Below are 16,859 nucleotides of genomic sequence, written 5' to 3' on the forward strand. Positions count from 1 at the left end.
GGTCTTCCCCTTTAAATGAAAGTGAAGGAAGAGGTACAGGAAGTAACTCTATTACACTGTCCCCAGAGCCTCTTGAAGAGTCCTCCTCACAGCTGCCCTCCTTTTCTTCCTGACTGCCATTTCCCACCTTTGTCTCCCCTTTCCATGACTTCTTCATCTTACTCCCCATTCACCTTTCTCCTTCTCTAGTTTCTCACCTGTAGTCCTCCTTCCTTTTCCTCTCACTTTCTCCTCATCATCACCAACCCTTTTGGTGCACCCTCTTCCTTTTTATTCTGTCCCTGGCTTCCTGACTCCTCCCCCTAAGCAGCCCGAGGTGAGATTACATTAACCTCACACCATTCTTCAGTGTCCCAGCAACTTCCCTAGGTCTTCTGGTCAGTCACCAGGGAAGCCACTGCTCCCTTTGGCTTCCCTTCTGCAATCCACGGCTTCCGTTCTGCCAGCTCCAGCTGCAGTATGCCCCTGCCATCCTTCAGCCTGCCTGGGGCCCCTTGGAAAGGCTTGGGGTTGGAAGGAATCCTGCACCACCAATGTTGGGCTGTGTGGTATCACCCGTTTGGGCTACTGCTGGCCATGGCATCTTTCCTGGTGTCCTGGCCAACTGCAACATGTCAGGTCAGGAGATCCTGGGTTGGACATGGCTTTATATGGGCTGGCTTGTCCACAGGTGCTTTGGGTGTGGCATTTCCCCCTGACACCCCAGGACCCCTGTAACCCTTGGGGGGGGGCTGTCAGGATATGGCAAGAGGTCTGGGTTTCAAGCCTGGAGGCCCAGACACTGCTCTTTGGGGATCTAATGCAGGATTAGTAGTTTCTTCTTTTGGAAGTTGGTTCCACTATATTCAGTATTTTAAAGATTTGTAAATAAACAGCTATTTAAAACAATTTAAGTTCACTATGTTGTCTTGGCTGAAGGAAACAAAACCTCAAGATACTGCCCATTGACTTTTTACTACTTGGGAAAAAATATTAACAATATTTAACTAACCAAAATTAATCGATCAGTTCTTCATTTACAATTAGATGTTTAGTATGCTCCTTTTATATCTTCTGAGTACTTTTTGACAGCTGATTTGTGAACCTGTATAAACTATTAAAATAATTATGCTATTTAACTATTGACCACATTTATGTTTGTTTTCCCTCTATCACAACAGTCATGTGAGGCAAACTAGCAATTATCAGCTCTTAAGAAAACATTCCCCCTTCAAGGATCGCTGCCTTGTTGTGGCAAGGGGGCTTGCGTAGTTCAGTGAAGCTAAGAGCTATGCCGTGCAGGGCCACCCAAGATGGACAGGTCATAGCTGAGAGCTCTGACAAAAGGTGATCCACTGGAGAAGGAAATGGCAAACCACTCCAGTATCTTTGCCATGAAAACTCTATGGAGTTTTCCATAGAGGCAAAAGGCAAAACGATATGACGCCAGAAGATGAGCCCCTCAGGTCGGAAGGTGTCCAATATGCTACTGGGGATGAGCAGACGGCTAGTACGAGTAGTGCCAGAATGAATGAAGCGACTGGGCCAAAACCGAAAGGACGCTCAGTTGTGGAAGTAACTGGTGGCGAAAATACAGTCCGATGCGGTAAAGATTTTTATTCCATAGGAACCTGGAACGTCAGATCCATGAATCAAGGCAAGCTGGACGTGGTTAAACAAGAAATGACAAGACTCAACATCGACATTTTAGGAATCAGTGAACTAAAATGGACAGGAATGGGTGAATTTAATTCAGATGACCATCAGGTATACTACTGTGGACAAGAATCTCGCAGAAGAAATGGAATAGCCTTCATATTCAATAAGAGAGTAGGAAAAGCAGTCTTGGGATACAATCCCCAAAATGACAGAATGATCTCAGTTCGAATCCAAGGCAAACCATTCAACATCACAGTGATCCAGGTCTATGCCCCAACCACTGCTGAAGAGGATGAAGTTGATCAGTTCTATGAAGCCCTATAACACCTTCTAGAAGCAACACCAAAAAATGATGTGCTTATCATCATGGGGGATTGGAATGCTAAAGTAGGAAGCCAAAAGATAACCGGGATAACAGGCAAGTTTGGCCTTGGAGTAGAAAATGAAGCAGGGCACAGGCTGGTAGAATTTTGTCAAGAGAATACATTGGTTATAGCAAACACTCTTTTCCAACAACCCAAGAGACGACTCTACACATGGACATCACCACACGGTCAACACAGAAATCAGATTGACTATGTGCTCTGCAGCCAAAGATGGAGAAGTTCTATACAGTCAATAAAAACAAGACCAGTAGCTGATTGTGGTTCAGATCATCAGCTTCTTGTTGCAAAATTTAGGCTTAAATTGAAGAAAGTAGGGAAAAGCACTAGGCCACTCAGGTATGAACTAAATCATATCCCCGATGAATATACAGTAGAGGTGACAAATAGATTTAAGGAATTAGATCTGATAGATAGAGTGCCTGAAGAACTATGGATGGAGGTTCGCAACATTGTACAAGAGGTAGCAACTAAAACCATCACAAAGAAAAAGAAATGCAAGAAATCAAAATGGCTGTCTGAGGAAGCTTTACAAATAGCTAAGGAGAGAAGGGAAATGAAAGGCAAGGGAGACAGAGAAAGATACACCCAATTGAATGCAGAATTCCAGAGAAAAGCTAGAAGATATAAGAATGCCTTCTTAAATGAACAGTGCAAACAAATAGAAGAAAACAATAGAATGGGGAGGACCAGAGATCTTTTCAAGAAAATTGGAGATATGAAGAGAACGTTTCATGCAAAGGTGGGTATGATAAGGGACCAAAATGGTAGGGAACTCATAGAAGCAGAAGAGGTTAAACAAAGGTAGCAAAATTATACAGAAGAGCTATACAAGAGCGATCTTAACATCCCTGATAACTACAATGGAGTAGTTACTGACCTGGAGCCAGACATCCTGGAATGTGAAGTCAAATGGGCCTTAGGAAGTCTGAGCAACAATAAAGCTAGTGGTGGTGTCAGCATTCCAGTTGAACTATTCAAAATCTTAAAGGACGATGCAGTAAAAGTGCAACACTCAATATGCCAGCAAATTTGGAAAACTCAACAATGGCCACAGGATTGGAAAAGGTCAGTTTACATTCTAATCCCAAAGAAGGGCAATGCCAAAGAATGTTCAAACTACCGCACCATTGCACTCATTTCTCATGCTAGCAAAGTTATGCTCAAGATCCTACAAGCTAGGATCCAGCAATATGTGGACCAAGAACTTCCAGAAGTACAGGCAGGATTTTGAAGAGGCAGAGGAAATAGAGATCAAATTGCCAACATATGCTGGATCATGGAGAAAGCTAGGGAGTTCCAGAAGAACATCTACTTCTGCTTCATTGACTAAGCTAAAGCCGTTGATCGTGTGGAGCACAACAAATTGTGGCAAGTTTTTAAAGAGATGGGAATACCAGAGAATCTTATTTGTCTCTTGAGAAATTTATATGCAGGTCAAGAAGCAACAGTGAGAATTGAACATGGAATCACTGATTGGTTCAAAATTGAGAAAGGAGTTCGGCAAGGCTGTATACTATCGCCTTGCCTATTTAACTTGTATGCGGAGCACATCATGAGAAAGGCAGGATTAGAGGAGTCACAAATTGGGATCAAGATTGCAAGGAGAAATATCAACAACCTTAGATATGCAGATGATACCACTCTAATGGCAGAAAGTGAAGATGAACTAAAGAGCCTGTTGATGCAGGTGAAGGAGGAGAGTGCAAAAGTTGGCTTGAAACTCAACATCAAGAAAATGAAGATCATGGCATCTGGCCCTCTCAATTCCTGGCAAATAGATGGGGAAGAAATGGAGATAGTGACAGATTTTATTTTCCTGGGCTCCCAGATCACTGCAGATGGGGACTGCAGCAAAGAAATTAAAAGACGCTTGCTCCTGGGGAGGAAAGCTATGGCAAATCTAGACAGCATCCTAAAAAGCAGAGACATCACCCTGCCAACAAAAGTGCGTTTAGTCAAGGCTATGGTCTTCCCAGTTGCAATGTATGGCTGCCAAAGTTGGACCATAAGGAAGGCTGAGCGTCAAAGACTTGAGGCTTTTGAACTCTGGTGCTGGAGAAGACTCTTGCGAGTCCCTTGGACTGCAAGGCGAACAAACTGGTCAGTCCTAGAGGAGATCAGCCCTGACTGCTCTTTAGAAGGCCAGATCCTGAAGATGAAACTCAAATACTTTGGCCACCTCATGAGAAGGAAGGACTCCCTGGAGAAGAGCCTAATGCTGGGAGCGATCGAGGGCAAAAGAAGAAGGGGACGACAGAGAATGAGGTGGCTGGATGGAGTCACTGAAGCAGTAGGTGCAAACTTCAATGGACTCCGGGGAATGGTAGAGGACAGGAAGGCCTGGAGGATCATTGTTCATGGGGTCGCAACAGTTCGGACACGACATCGCACCTAACAACAACAACAAAGAAAACATTGGAGGGAAAAGATTAAATCCATACAGGTGAAGCAATACTTTGTACAGAAGCAAACAATTGTAAGAGAAAGGAAGTGTTTCTAGTTATAAAAAATTTTAAAGCAAGAAGTTATCTCTACTATGAAGGAACTACTATGAAGGAACAAGATTATATAATAGCGTAGTGTTCTTAAAATATTGGCGATTATAGAAGTTGTCGTTCACAAAGCGGTTTTAAAAAGTTGTTGGAGTATCAAGAATTCCCCATGCTTTATTTTCCCTTTCGTAATACCATCAGATTCATCGATGTCTACAGAAAATAACATTTCCTCTTACAAAGATAAGGTAGGATACTATTTTATCATAGATTTGTGCTTTCTTTACTATCTACTTGGAATTTCAATGCTCTCTTGTTAAAAAACAACAACACAGTAACCAGTCAATACATAAATCTGCTCTGAGTACTATAAACATGAATTCTGGATATGTAACATGTAGAATCCTGCTCCAACCCCCACCCCACAATCTGGGGTGCAGCCACATGCATATACTAAGAAATATAAATGAAAATGTGTGGCAATTACTGTCATTATTGTGCAGTGTGGGTAACTACATCCCCCTGAAAAATAGCAATGTCATATTTAAATTCTGTATATGATCCAGCACACTATAATTTGTAAAAGAGAATCGAACAAACAAACAAAACGTATATCCACTGAGTTCAACAGCAAAGATCACAAGCCACAGATGATTGATACATGATGGGAGTTTTTTTTTTGGGGGGGGGGGGGTCCTGGATTTGTCCATTCTATTACCCTTTTGTCCTCTTCTCACACATGATTGGGAAATTAACTGTACTCTATAATGATCACAGCTGATTATTTTACATGTATTCTAAAACACACTGTGGTTTGCTACGGGTGGGTGGCCATATTCATCTAAAGTAGCAGAATAAAGTTGAAGTCCAGTAGTACCTTTAAGACCAATAAAGTTTAATTCAAGGTACTAGTAGTAAAACCCATTGCACCCTTAAAGGCAACTGGCACTAGCCACTGGCCTGATGTGGGAATTTCATACACACAAACATGTATGTCAGCACGAACAGCTTATTACCATACTATAAAGATCCGCTCTGCAGGGCAGAATGCCACTTTGGAGGGCAGGCTGTGAGGCTGCAGAATTCTGAGGCCCTACTTCCAAATCATAAGGAATATCCCCAACCCCGGTGAGCCAACAGGCCTTGTAGTCAGAATCTTTGGGCTCTTCCCTGGAGAGCTGAGCAACATGGTGGCAGCAGCTCCAGGGCATGGCCAGGCTCATCCTTGGGCTTTCAAAAGGGGAGGGCTGTGTGGTAGTTGGGGTGGCTCCCCAAATCAACATGGCTGTCAGCAGCATATCCTGAGAGCAGCTGACCATGGCCTGCCTGAGACAATACCACCATTGGCATCCTTCAGTGCTCCCTCCAGTGAAAGAGTTACCCACAGGGCTGGCCTTGGGAGCCGGGATGCCAACATGCACAGGAGGTCCTGCAAAGGCAGGTTGCCTGTGGAGAGCGATACAGCCACATGTCCATCTTTCAGAGTAGGTTGTGTTCCAACAACAGGAATAAGGCAGTACAGGTTTGTCAGTGCCTGATGGACAGATCCTTCAGATTGCTTTTTTTCTATTGATGAGACCTCTCCACTGATGGACAATTGCTTCCAGTTTTAATGAGTGCATTGTGGCTGTAACATGGTTTTCATTAGAGGAAGATAAGCTTCTGTGTGCATGCACACTTTTTCAGTTATTAGGTTTTGTGTGCACACACATGGAAGCTTATACCTTGCATAAAACTTTGTTGATCTTAAAGGTGTACTCAAACTTTATTCTAATGCTGCTGTATTTATTATTGTTATTGTTATTGTTATTGTTATTGTTATTGTTATTGTTATTGTTATTGTTATTTATTTATTTCCCACCACTCCCTAAGTGGCTTGTGGCGGGTCACAATGCCTTAAAAACCCCATTGAAACTTAAAAACAATAACAACATGGTGGAACAAAACCCCCTTCCTACCCCCATTTCTAGAGGGGGGCAGAGAAGAAGGAGGTCAACGATGTTCAAGAAACCCGGGGGGAAGCAGTCAATGTACCTCGCCGACCCCAGCCTCAACAATAGACCTGGCAGAAGAGCTCCGTTTTGCAGGCTCTGTTGAACACTGAAAGATCCCGCAGGGCCCGCAGCTTTCCCGGGAGCTCATTCCACCAGGTAGGGGCCATGACCAAAAAGGCCCTGGCCCTGGTTGAGGCTAGGCATGCTTCCCTGGGGCCAGGAGTGAGTGGCGTGCTTCCCTGGGACCAGGAATGACCAGCAGATTCTCACCCGCAGAGCACAGAGCGCAGAGCCCTGCGGGGGACATAGGGCATTAGGCGGTGCCTCAGGTATGTGGGTCCCAGCCTGCGTAAAGCCTTGAAGGTTAAGACCAAAACCTTGAACCGGGTCCTGGCAGCAATTGGCAGCCAATGCAGCTGCCTCAGTACAGGCTGGATATGGGCCCTCCAAGGTGTACCAGTGTGGACTCTATCAGCTGCATTTTGCACTAGGTGAAGTTTCCGGATCAAGGACAAGGGTAGGCCCACATAGAGCGTGTTACAGAAATCTATTCTGGAGGTGACCGTCACATGGATCACAGTGGCCAGGTGTTCAGGGAACAGGTAGGGCGCTAGTAGTTGAGCTTGGCGAAGATGGAAAAAACCTGGCCAACTACTTTCTTGACCTGTGCCTCCGTAGTCCGGGAGGCATCAATAGTCACACCCAAATTCCTGGCCTGGGACGCGATGGTAAGTTGCGCCCCTGCCAGAGTGGGTAGGCGAGCTTCCTGGTCCCACCCCCTACTTCCCAGCCACAGGACCTCTGTCTTGGAGGGGTTGAGTTTCAGGCGACTCTTGATTTCTAAATCAAGGATGAGAATAGAGGGAGGCAGTGCTTGAAGTTCTCCAGGATAATTTATACAATGGCAAAAGTCAGTTCATGATTCCACCTGAGCATTCCCATTCTACACACACACACACACACACACCACACACAATGTAAAACAGTGCATGAAATAACTCTAAAAATAACACCTAGTGAGGTTAACTGGGCATACCTAACAAATTTGGAGAAGTATATATTATTTTCCAGCAATACAATATAAGTTATTATTAAAATTGAACAATACAAAACTTTTATTGTTTAGTTTAAAGTGGGAATAAACATTCAAGACATTTGCAAAGGGAATGATTAGGCACAAAAATAAGAAAGAATTCAGAAAATATGCAAAGAACTTTATAGCAAAATATAGTAAAAAATAGAAATATTAACTAGCCAAAAAGATAACTATTTCAGATGGTGTACTATATTTCATGGATTAATAAGAAAATTGGCTATGAAAAATATGAACTGAACAAAAACAGCACTGATTAATGCAATTTTATAGCTATACAAACAATAGAAGAAATTATACACACATGCGGCAAAAGTTCTTTTCAAAAACTATAATGAGAACCCCGTACAAACTACTAAGGTACACATATTCTGTTGGATGTGAGAAATCCAGGTTAGAATCCCTGCTTAATTATAAGGATAATGGCCAAATAGCGACCTTGCCGATGAACCAATGTCATCAAAATTATGTGATGATAAAACCATTCTAATTTCTTTTGACGAATGTCATAACACAAACCTACCAAACAAAAATAAATGGTATAACATTTATCGGGTTGAATCCAAGGTAGGCTTTCCAAGCTTCCATTAGGGTAGGACATCCCCTGCTCCAGGGCGCCTTCCATGGCACCCGTTAGCTCACCAGTGGCAGACTTACTGGCAGCAGAAGAAGGCCTAAGTCCTTGCAATGCAGTGATGAAATGCAGTTATGTCACTTCTGGCACACACTGGAAACAACATCATGATATTGCCAGTGATGCAGAGATACAAAAACTCCATGGTAAAAATGACTTATATCATAGAGATTTTGCCAAATACCAGAGCATCCCCAAGTGGCTGGTGACCTTATGACTTCGCTACTGGTGTCTGTCAGAAGGGACATCATTGTACTGCAAGTGAGGCCAATATAGGCCTATCTTTGTTCCCCGTAAATCCCCCACCAGTTTCCAAGAGGTACTTGGCAACTCTGTAATTCAGTCAAATTTTCAACTCTCAGTTTTCTATGTACTATAGTCTCTTTCCCACATGACTTGTGTACATGCAGATCCATAGTTACAAGCATAGACTTTTTAGATGGCCAAAGAGGAGCCCCTCTTTTCTTTTCTACAAGAAAAGCTGGTTGGAGCCAAACTATTATTTCAAAGGTTGTCTAACAATCAACGACTGGTATTAATAGGATATATTCAAAGTATCTATAGGCTCTGATTCAAAGGATCGTAACCATTAGTTCAATTGCAACCTGTTTAAAAGTTTGTAAGTTATATTTAAGTAGGCATAATGGGATGAAATTGAAACTTATATTGAACAAATATTCATTCAGAAGGTTATATGGCTAGATAATTCTCTTTGTTCAGAAAATTAAAATATTTATCTAAAAATAATTTGTTGCTTGAGTTATGAAATGAGCCAGAAAAATCATTAGAAATAACTTTCTAGGTGGTCTAATGTCCCATATTACATTCTGAGAAGATTATATTAATTTTTGCTTTAAAAAATGGATAGAGCAACATAAGCAAACTGTTCCCAATTGCACAGATAGTTGAGTTTGGAATTAAATAAAATAAACAAAAAATGAACTGAACTATAGTAAATCAACTGGAAAGTTTTTTTTCTTCAAATAATTTCAGAATTCTACATCTGTTATATCAAGAATTGTTTTATACATTAATGTAAGGAGAATTATAGCAATCTAAATATTAACTGAAATTTCCAAATCTCCATGAAGAAGTAACAAATTACAACTAAAGATAAAAGTAATTAAATGGATCTGTTTCCTCTATTTTAAAAATGAAATTAAGTTCAAGGCAACTGCAGTGACAAAATGGAGTCAGAGGAAAATGTATAATCTCTATTTTTCAACAATACTTCAGTAGAAATAGGGGAATTACAAAGTACCTCGTAAGTGATTATTACTATATGCTAATTACAATTTTTACTCATCTTAAAAGTGCACCTAGTCCAACAAAGAAATTAGCAGTGAAAATATCTCTATTAATACAGATGTTCTAAACATACCTTGTCTTGGAAACTCATCAGACTCTCGGTGAACTAGGTCAGTGACTCGATTCCCATAGTGCATTCTGGTGTCATGATCATATGCCTTCAATGTCTCACTTGAACTATATGACTTCTGAGTTGGCACTCTGCAGTCCTCACTGTCCAGAGAAGAACTTGTATACCGGCATTCCTTCCCACACCGGCCTCTTGTCAGTGAACGGTGCCTTCGATCTTTTATGTCCATAATTCTGTGTCCGGGAGAAAATTAACTTTTTCTCCAGCAAAGCGATGCTTAAAGGCTGAAACTGGTCACTTTGCCACCTATAAAACATTTTAAGAAAAGGATAAGAATGAAGGGATGATATTCTGATAGGTTTCACATGTTTTCACTTATACATAAAACAACAAACATGAAAACACAACATTTGACACCATAAATTCCACTCAAATGTAAATGGACCTTACTGGAAACTAATGAAAGAAAATTGCTTTAACTGCTCAAATTATGTTTTATTTAAGCTGTGCTTTCATTGAAGAGTTTAAAAAATGATGATAAAACAAACTACTGGAATTGTTTCATTTATGCATGCACAGTGGTAACAACATGACAATTCGTTGACACTCTGATATTAGTTCACATTCTGGAACGGAACAAAGAAGAACAGATTGGAAACAGCCTTAATTATTTCCTTTTAGCTGCAGGAGGGTCTGAAATACAGATCATCACATGAAATGCACAGATGAGAGTAGAGCCAGCACACAAGGAAGCTTTAAGGATCAAGCATTAAGATTCATTTGTAACGTTTTACATGCTATAGAAGGAAGTTCCAGAAAAACAATCTAAGGCTTCCTTAGTATTTCAAGCTCTGGTTCTTTATTGTCCTCCATCCACTAACCCTCTTTTAACTGTGGAAGCGGAGACCTGCAAAAGTGATCACAGAACTTCGGAAGCTAGTTTAAATAGCGGAATTGGATGTCCATGTTAAATATACCAGTTTTGCATGAACTATGCTTCATGACATGGACTTCCAAGTGCTACGATCAGAGAAGAGGTGGGAATTTTATTACCAATGTTATTCCTAATTTATATTCTGTGTCTAATTCATATTCAAATCCTATGCGATTAATGCACTGCAATAAAAATACGTAATTTTGCAGTTACAAAAGCATTTCATGCTAATAATGTTGCCGGCTCTGAGTAGGGAAATTCATGGAGATTTGGGGGTCAGAGCCTAGGAAAGACACGGGTTGGGGAAGAGAGAGATCTATACAGGATGTCATGCCATAGAGTCCACCTTCCAAAGCAGCCATTTTCTCCAGAGGAAGCCTGGAAATAAGGATGAAGTGATGAGATTCTGATAGGTTTCACATGTCTTCACTTATACATAAAGTGAAGGCAAGTGTAAGCAGCTTTGAGTGTAAGCTGTATTACAACTGGAAATCAGTTGTAATTCTGGGACATCTCAAGCTACCACCTAAAGGCTGGCAACCCAATATGCTAGTAATTACATTTGAAACTTCAACAAAAATCTCATCATTTGACATATCCAAGTTCTTCTGCAAGAATTTGAACTTTGAACTTGAATAGTATCATCCAAGTCAATTGAAAGAAATACTGTTTGCAACAGTATATTGTGATGAAAGGTGTAAAGGGTCTCAACTAGGAATGGGTACAAACCTGTTCATGTGCTAGTAGTCAACACAAACTTGGCCTGGTTTATAGCCCCTGAACAAATGTTCGAGGAAGGCACCTACCTGAATATTTATTGGACTTTTGTCTGGTTTGTTTCAACTGTTTGGGCCATTAAAACCTAACAGTTGAACAGGGTGGGCTCAAGTGAGGGGAATGAAATGGATGGGTGAAATAGCCCACAGGCATTTCAGCTAACAACTAATGGGTGGAGGAAGAAGGAGGAGGAGGTATTGGGCTAAGACCTGGTATTGTCCATGGCGAAACTGGGGCTCTCGCAATTTGTTGCTGGGTCCACCCATTAGGCTGGCCACACCCTTGACTTGTTTTTCAGGGCTGGGATGCGAGTGGTTTTGGATGCAGACTTGGCCATTCCATGGTCAGACCCAGTAGAGTCTTACATTGTTTTAAAGTTGGGGATCCAAATGTAAAGTATGATATATTGAGGGAACAGTCTCCCAAAAGCTCCCCCCCCAAGCAACATGGTTGTCTTTTTGTCCAGTATCTTTAAAAACTGCTTATCCTATCCAAGATTAAAATGTTATTACTTGCAACAAAGGTACTTATTCTGAATTCTCCAATAGGGACAGATGATATTAAATGAATGTAGTTCTAAATCTGTACTTGTAAAATAAATGCTAAGGACAAGATAAATGGACCTACTAACTACATCTGGAATCAACTGTTTTTTTAAAGACCCAAAGTAGGAAATCTTTGGCTATTAACTCTTTTCTTCCATTTCCAGGGCAAGCCACTAATTTTTGTTCCAGGGTGGAATTTTAATTCATGTAGAATGTCACTCCAACAGATGATGCAAGGCCACAACTATTAATGTACAAGACTAAAATGTGCCCCACACATAGAACATAAACTATAATTTTGTGCAAAGCAAGTAATTTTTAGTGCGTGTATTTTGCTTAAGAAGAGAGAAGATTTAGTTTTTTACACCTCACTTTTCTCTACCCTAAGGAGTTGCAAAGCAGCTTACAATCACCTACTCTTCCTCTCGCCACAACAGAAAGCCTGTGAGGAAAGTGATGCTGAGTGAGTTCTGAGAACTGTGACTAGTCTAAGGTCACCCAGGTAGCCACATGTGAAGGAGTGGAGAATCAAACCCTGCTCTCCAGATTAGCCACTCTTAACCAAGCTGGATTTTAAAATAAAAGTATCCCAAAATTTGATTTTAAAAATATTTCTATTGCTTACTGTTAATATAGCACAAGCAAAAGGTTAAATACTGAGAACCTTACAAAAGCAAAAAGTTAAATGGGACCCCAGAACGATGATGATGATTCAGTGGTGTATCAGAGCTTGCCTTGAATTCCATCCCTGCAGTCATGAGTGTGTTCAGCAAATGGAAACTAATTGGATGCTCACTCAGATGCGAACAAAAAAGCTAAATGAAAAATCAATTTCTATTTGATATTACAATACAACTAGTAGCTAAAAATAATTATAATTAGTAATATCTGAAAATCTTCTAAAATGTCCATTATAACTTCTGTAGCATGTGTTCTCTGATTTTCACAGTTGTACACTGCAGAACCACAAGGAAGAGAAGCCTATAATTGGACAAGGAAGACATAAAAGGCGAGGGATACAATCCCTGAGAATTTCACTGTTACCTGATAGAAAACCAAAAGGTTAGTGTCAGAAATGTGTTTCCAATTAAAATGAAGAGAACTGAAAACAAAAACAAATAAAAGAAACAAAACAAAGTGAAAAATTATTTTGTTCACAACCCTGGCTATTGTATTTGAACAAACATGGTGCGCTTATTAAGCACTGTCACACACACAAAACTCTGTAATTGCCACTTCTACACAGGGTTGTCCATTCTGGGCTGGGAAATTCCTGGAGATTTGGGGGCGGAGCAGTGGCTGGATGGATCAGGAAGAGTTGCCTGAAACTCAACCCCCACAAGACGGAGGTCCTTTGGCTGGGCCGAAAGGGGCAGGAGTAGGAAGCATATCTTCCCTGCCTGGACGGGGTGCAACTATCATCCCCAAGCCAGGAATTTGGGGTGATCCTGGATGCCTCACTTTGTATGGAGGCCCAGGTCACCAGGATAGCCCAGGTGGTGTTTTTCCATCTGCGCCCAACACAGCTACTAGCACCCTACCTGCCCCTGGCCACTATGCTTTCTGGTGCCATGTGGCCAACCTGTTTACATGATGGTGGGATTGCTCGTACAAACTTTAAAAAAATGCTGCCCCCCTGCACAGTGGATCCTTTCCGCCCCAGCTGTGGCGTGGGGACACAAAAATCCAGGGTGGACAGTATGCACCAATGTAAAAAGTCCCTCATGGAGTCACAGGAAGCAGTAGGGAATGCTGCTCCATTGCAACAAACTGGCAGCAGCCCAAAGTGGTGCTACCTGGGTGGAATCAGTTTCAGTCAGGGTATTTTTAGGCTGAACAGAAGCTAGCAGTTTCTTAGTTGCCTGTCTTCATCCTGTGGCTTAATTGGTATAATGATGATTAGAGAAACCAGAACAAAGATTGTGGTTTTTCTTCTGCTCCATGAGCTGTTAGGACCACAAGAATCATTAGTCACTATAGTCAGTGACTATTGACAACTTTGGTCCATCTATCTGGCTACAACAGTCTGCCTTAGTACATGCCTTCGTTTTATATGTCACTGCTTGGGATCAGGTTTATTTTATTATTGTTAAAAGGTCTCCACTCCTCTTCCCTTGGTTGCCTTGCCTAGCACCTTGCTGGTGACTCAGAAGCAGCACACTCAATTGCTGCAGGTAAGTATAAAGCTTCTTTTGTAAAAAAGCTTTACAAATAGCTAAGGAGAGAAGGGAAGTGAAAGGCAAGGGAGAAAGAGAAAGATACACCCAATTGAATGCAGAATTCCAGAGAAAAGCTAGAAGAGATAAGAATGCCTTCTTAAATGAACAGTGCAAACAAATAGAAGAAAACAATAGAATGGGGAGGACCAGAGATCTTTTCAAGAAAATTGGAGATATGAAGAGAACGTTTCATGCAAAGATGGGTATGATAAGGGACCAAAATGGTAGGGACCTCACAGAAGCAGAAGAGATTAAACAAAGGTGGCAAAATTATACAGAAGAACTATACAAGAGCGAGCTTAACATCCCTGATGACCACAATGGGGTAGTTACTGACCTGGAGCCAGACATCCTGGAATGTGAAGTCAAATGGGCCTTAGAAAGTCTGAGCAACAATAAAGCTAGTGGTAGTGACAGCATTCCAGTTGAACTATTCAAAATCTTAAAGGACGATGCAGTAAAAGTGCTACACTCAATATGCCAGCAAATTTGGAAAACTCAACAATGGCCACAGGATTGGAAAAGGTCAGTTTACATTCCAATCCCAAAGAAGGGCAATGCCAAAGAATGTTCAAACTACCGCACCATTGCACTAATTTCTCATGCTAGCAAAGTTATGCTCAAAATCCTACAAGCTAGGCTCCAGCAATATGTGGACCGAGAACTTCCAGAAGTACAGGCAGGATTTCGAAGAGGCAGAGGAACTAGAGATCAAATTGCCAACATACGCTGGATCATGGAGAAAGCTAGGGAGTACCAGAAGAACGTCTACTTCTGCTTCATTGACTATGCTAAAGCCTTTGATTGTGTGGAGCACAACAAATTGTGGCAAGTTCTTAAAGAGATGGGAATACCAGAGCATCTTATTTGTCTCTTGAGAAATTTATATGCAGGTCAAGAAGCAACAGTGAGAACTGAACATGGAATCACTGACTGGTTCAAAATTGAGAAAGGAGTTCGGCAAGGCTGTATACTGTCGCCTTGCCTATTTAACTTGTATGCAGAGCACATCATGAGAAATGCGGGATTAGAGGAGTCACAAATTGGGATCAAGATTGCAGGGAGAAATATCAATAACCTCAGATATGCAGATGATACCACTCTAATGGCAGAAAGTGAAGAGGAACTAAAGAGCCTGTTGATGCGGGTGAAGGAGGAGAGTGCAAAAGTTGGCTTGAAACTCAACATCAAGAAAACAAAGATCATGGCATCCGGCCCGCTCAATTCCTGGCAAATAGAAGGGGAAGAAATGGAGATAGTGACAGATTTTATTTTCCTGGGCTCCAAGATCACTGCAGATGGGGACTGCAGCAAAGAAATTAAAAGACGCTTGCTCCTGGGGAGGAAAGCTATGGCAAATCTAGACAGCATCCTAAAAAGCAGAGACATCACCCTGCCAACAAAAGTGCGTTTAGTCAAGGCTATGGTCTTCCCAGTTGCAATGTATGGCTGCGAAAGTTGGACCATAAGGAAGGCCGAGCGTCAAAGTATTGAGGCTTTTGAACTCTGGTGCTGGAGAAGACTCTTGCGAGTCCCTTGGACTGCAAGGCGAACAAACCGGTCAGTCCTAGAGGAGATCAGCCCTGACTGCTCTTTAGAAGGCCAGATCCTGAAGATGAAACTCAAATATTTTGGCCACCTCATGAGAAGGAAGGACTCCCTGGAGAAGAGCCTAATGCTGGGAGCGATCGAGGGCAAAAGAAGAAGGGGACGACAGAGAATGAGGTGGCTGGATGGAGTCACTGAAGCAGTAGGTGCAAACTTAAATGGACTCCGGGGAATGGTAGAGGACAGGAAGGCCTGGAGGATCATTGTCCATGGGGTCGCGATGGGTCGGACACGACTTCGCACATAACAACAACAACAAGTATAAAGCAATAACGGATCTCTTCCAAAAGGGTAGTTTTGACCCAGATGGTGAGAAAAAAGGAAAAAAGGTCTAGGTTCTAAAAGAACATTGATTACTCCTGCTTTTGTAAGCATATAGTAGCATACTTGTGGAATTATCTTCTGCTTAGGGCTGCCACCTTCTTCATACTCTCGCCTATCAACTGTCTTTGTTTCATGCCAAGCATAGTCAGATTTACCCCATCACTACCTTTTTATAATGGGTAAAGCCTCAACTACTCATTTTTTTTCTTAGCACAGGCCTGTTAAAAACAGCATAATCCAGCAGTTTACTAGGTTAAACTGAAGTTACTGGATGTGTAGAAGCTCTCTTCACCATTAGTGCTTGCAAAGGAAGGAAACAATCAATGCAATACATCCCCTTTAATATTGGTCACAAAGAATGCACTGACTACAAAAGTGAGAAGATGATTCTGTGCCATACACGTTGGTCAATTTAATGAAAAGCAAGCAATACAGTCTATTTAATATTGGTCATTTAAAGGATGCACTGAGTGCAAAGAAATAACAGCCAATTTAATGCCCTGTATGAGTTGGTCAATTTAAAGACCCAAATCAACATGATCCAACAGTCTCCTGCCTCTTTTCTGGTAAATGAGAAGACCTTGCTCTTGAATTCAGCAAAAGCAGCTGCTCCACTCCAACAACCAAACAGCTACTGTTCGGATGCAAAACTGATTGACATAGTAGTGTATTCACAATGAAGTCTGCAGAGGACACTGAGCCAATCCATTTGGGAGCATGCCTCATCTCACAAGCAACTGAGGGCATTTAAACCAGATAAGTTTGCCACAAAGTTCTCAGCATGCCGATTTTAAGTATATGTTTAACCTTACTCTAAACATACCTACTTGTGAAGTC

At 41.6% G+C, this 16,859-nt stretch overlaps 1 protein-coding gene across 11 annotated transcripts in view; it reads right to left on the reverse strand.

Moving 5' to 3' along the window:
* TENM2 (teneurin transmembrane protein 2) overlaps positions 1-16,859 on the reverse strand; it is a 1,331,635-nt gene that overhangs the window by 1,115,999 nt on the left and 198,777 nt on the right. For all 11 annotated transcript variants that reach the window (XM_077327160.1, XM_077327169.1, XM_077327168.1 and 8 more), the window contains exon 2: positions 9,619-9,921. In XM_077327160.1, coding sequence (XP_077183275.1) covers positions 9,619-9,844 — 226 coding nt within the window. In that variant the 5' untranslated portion in view covers positions 9,845-9,921. The remainder of the gene's footprint in view (positions 1-9,618; positions 9,922-16,859) is intronic.

This window comes from Paroedura picta, chromosome 3 (genome assembly GCF_049243985.1).
Source record: "Paroedura picta isolate Pp20150507F chromosome 3, Ppicta_v3.0, whole genome shotgun sequence".
NCBI classification, from domain to species: Eukaryota; Metazoa; Chordata; class Lepidosauria; order Squamata; family Gekkonidae; genus Paroedura; species Paroedura picta.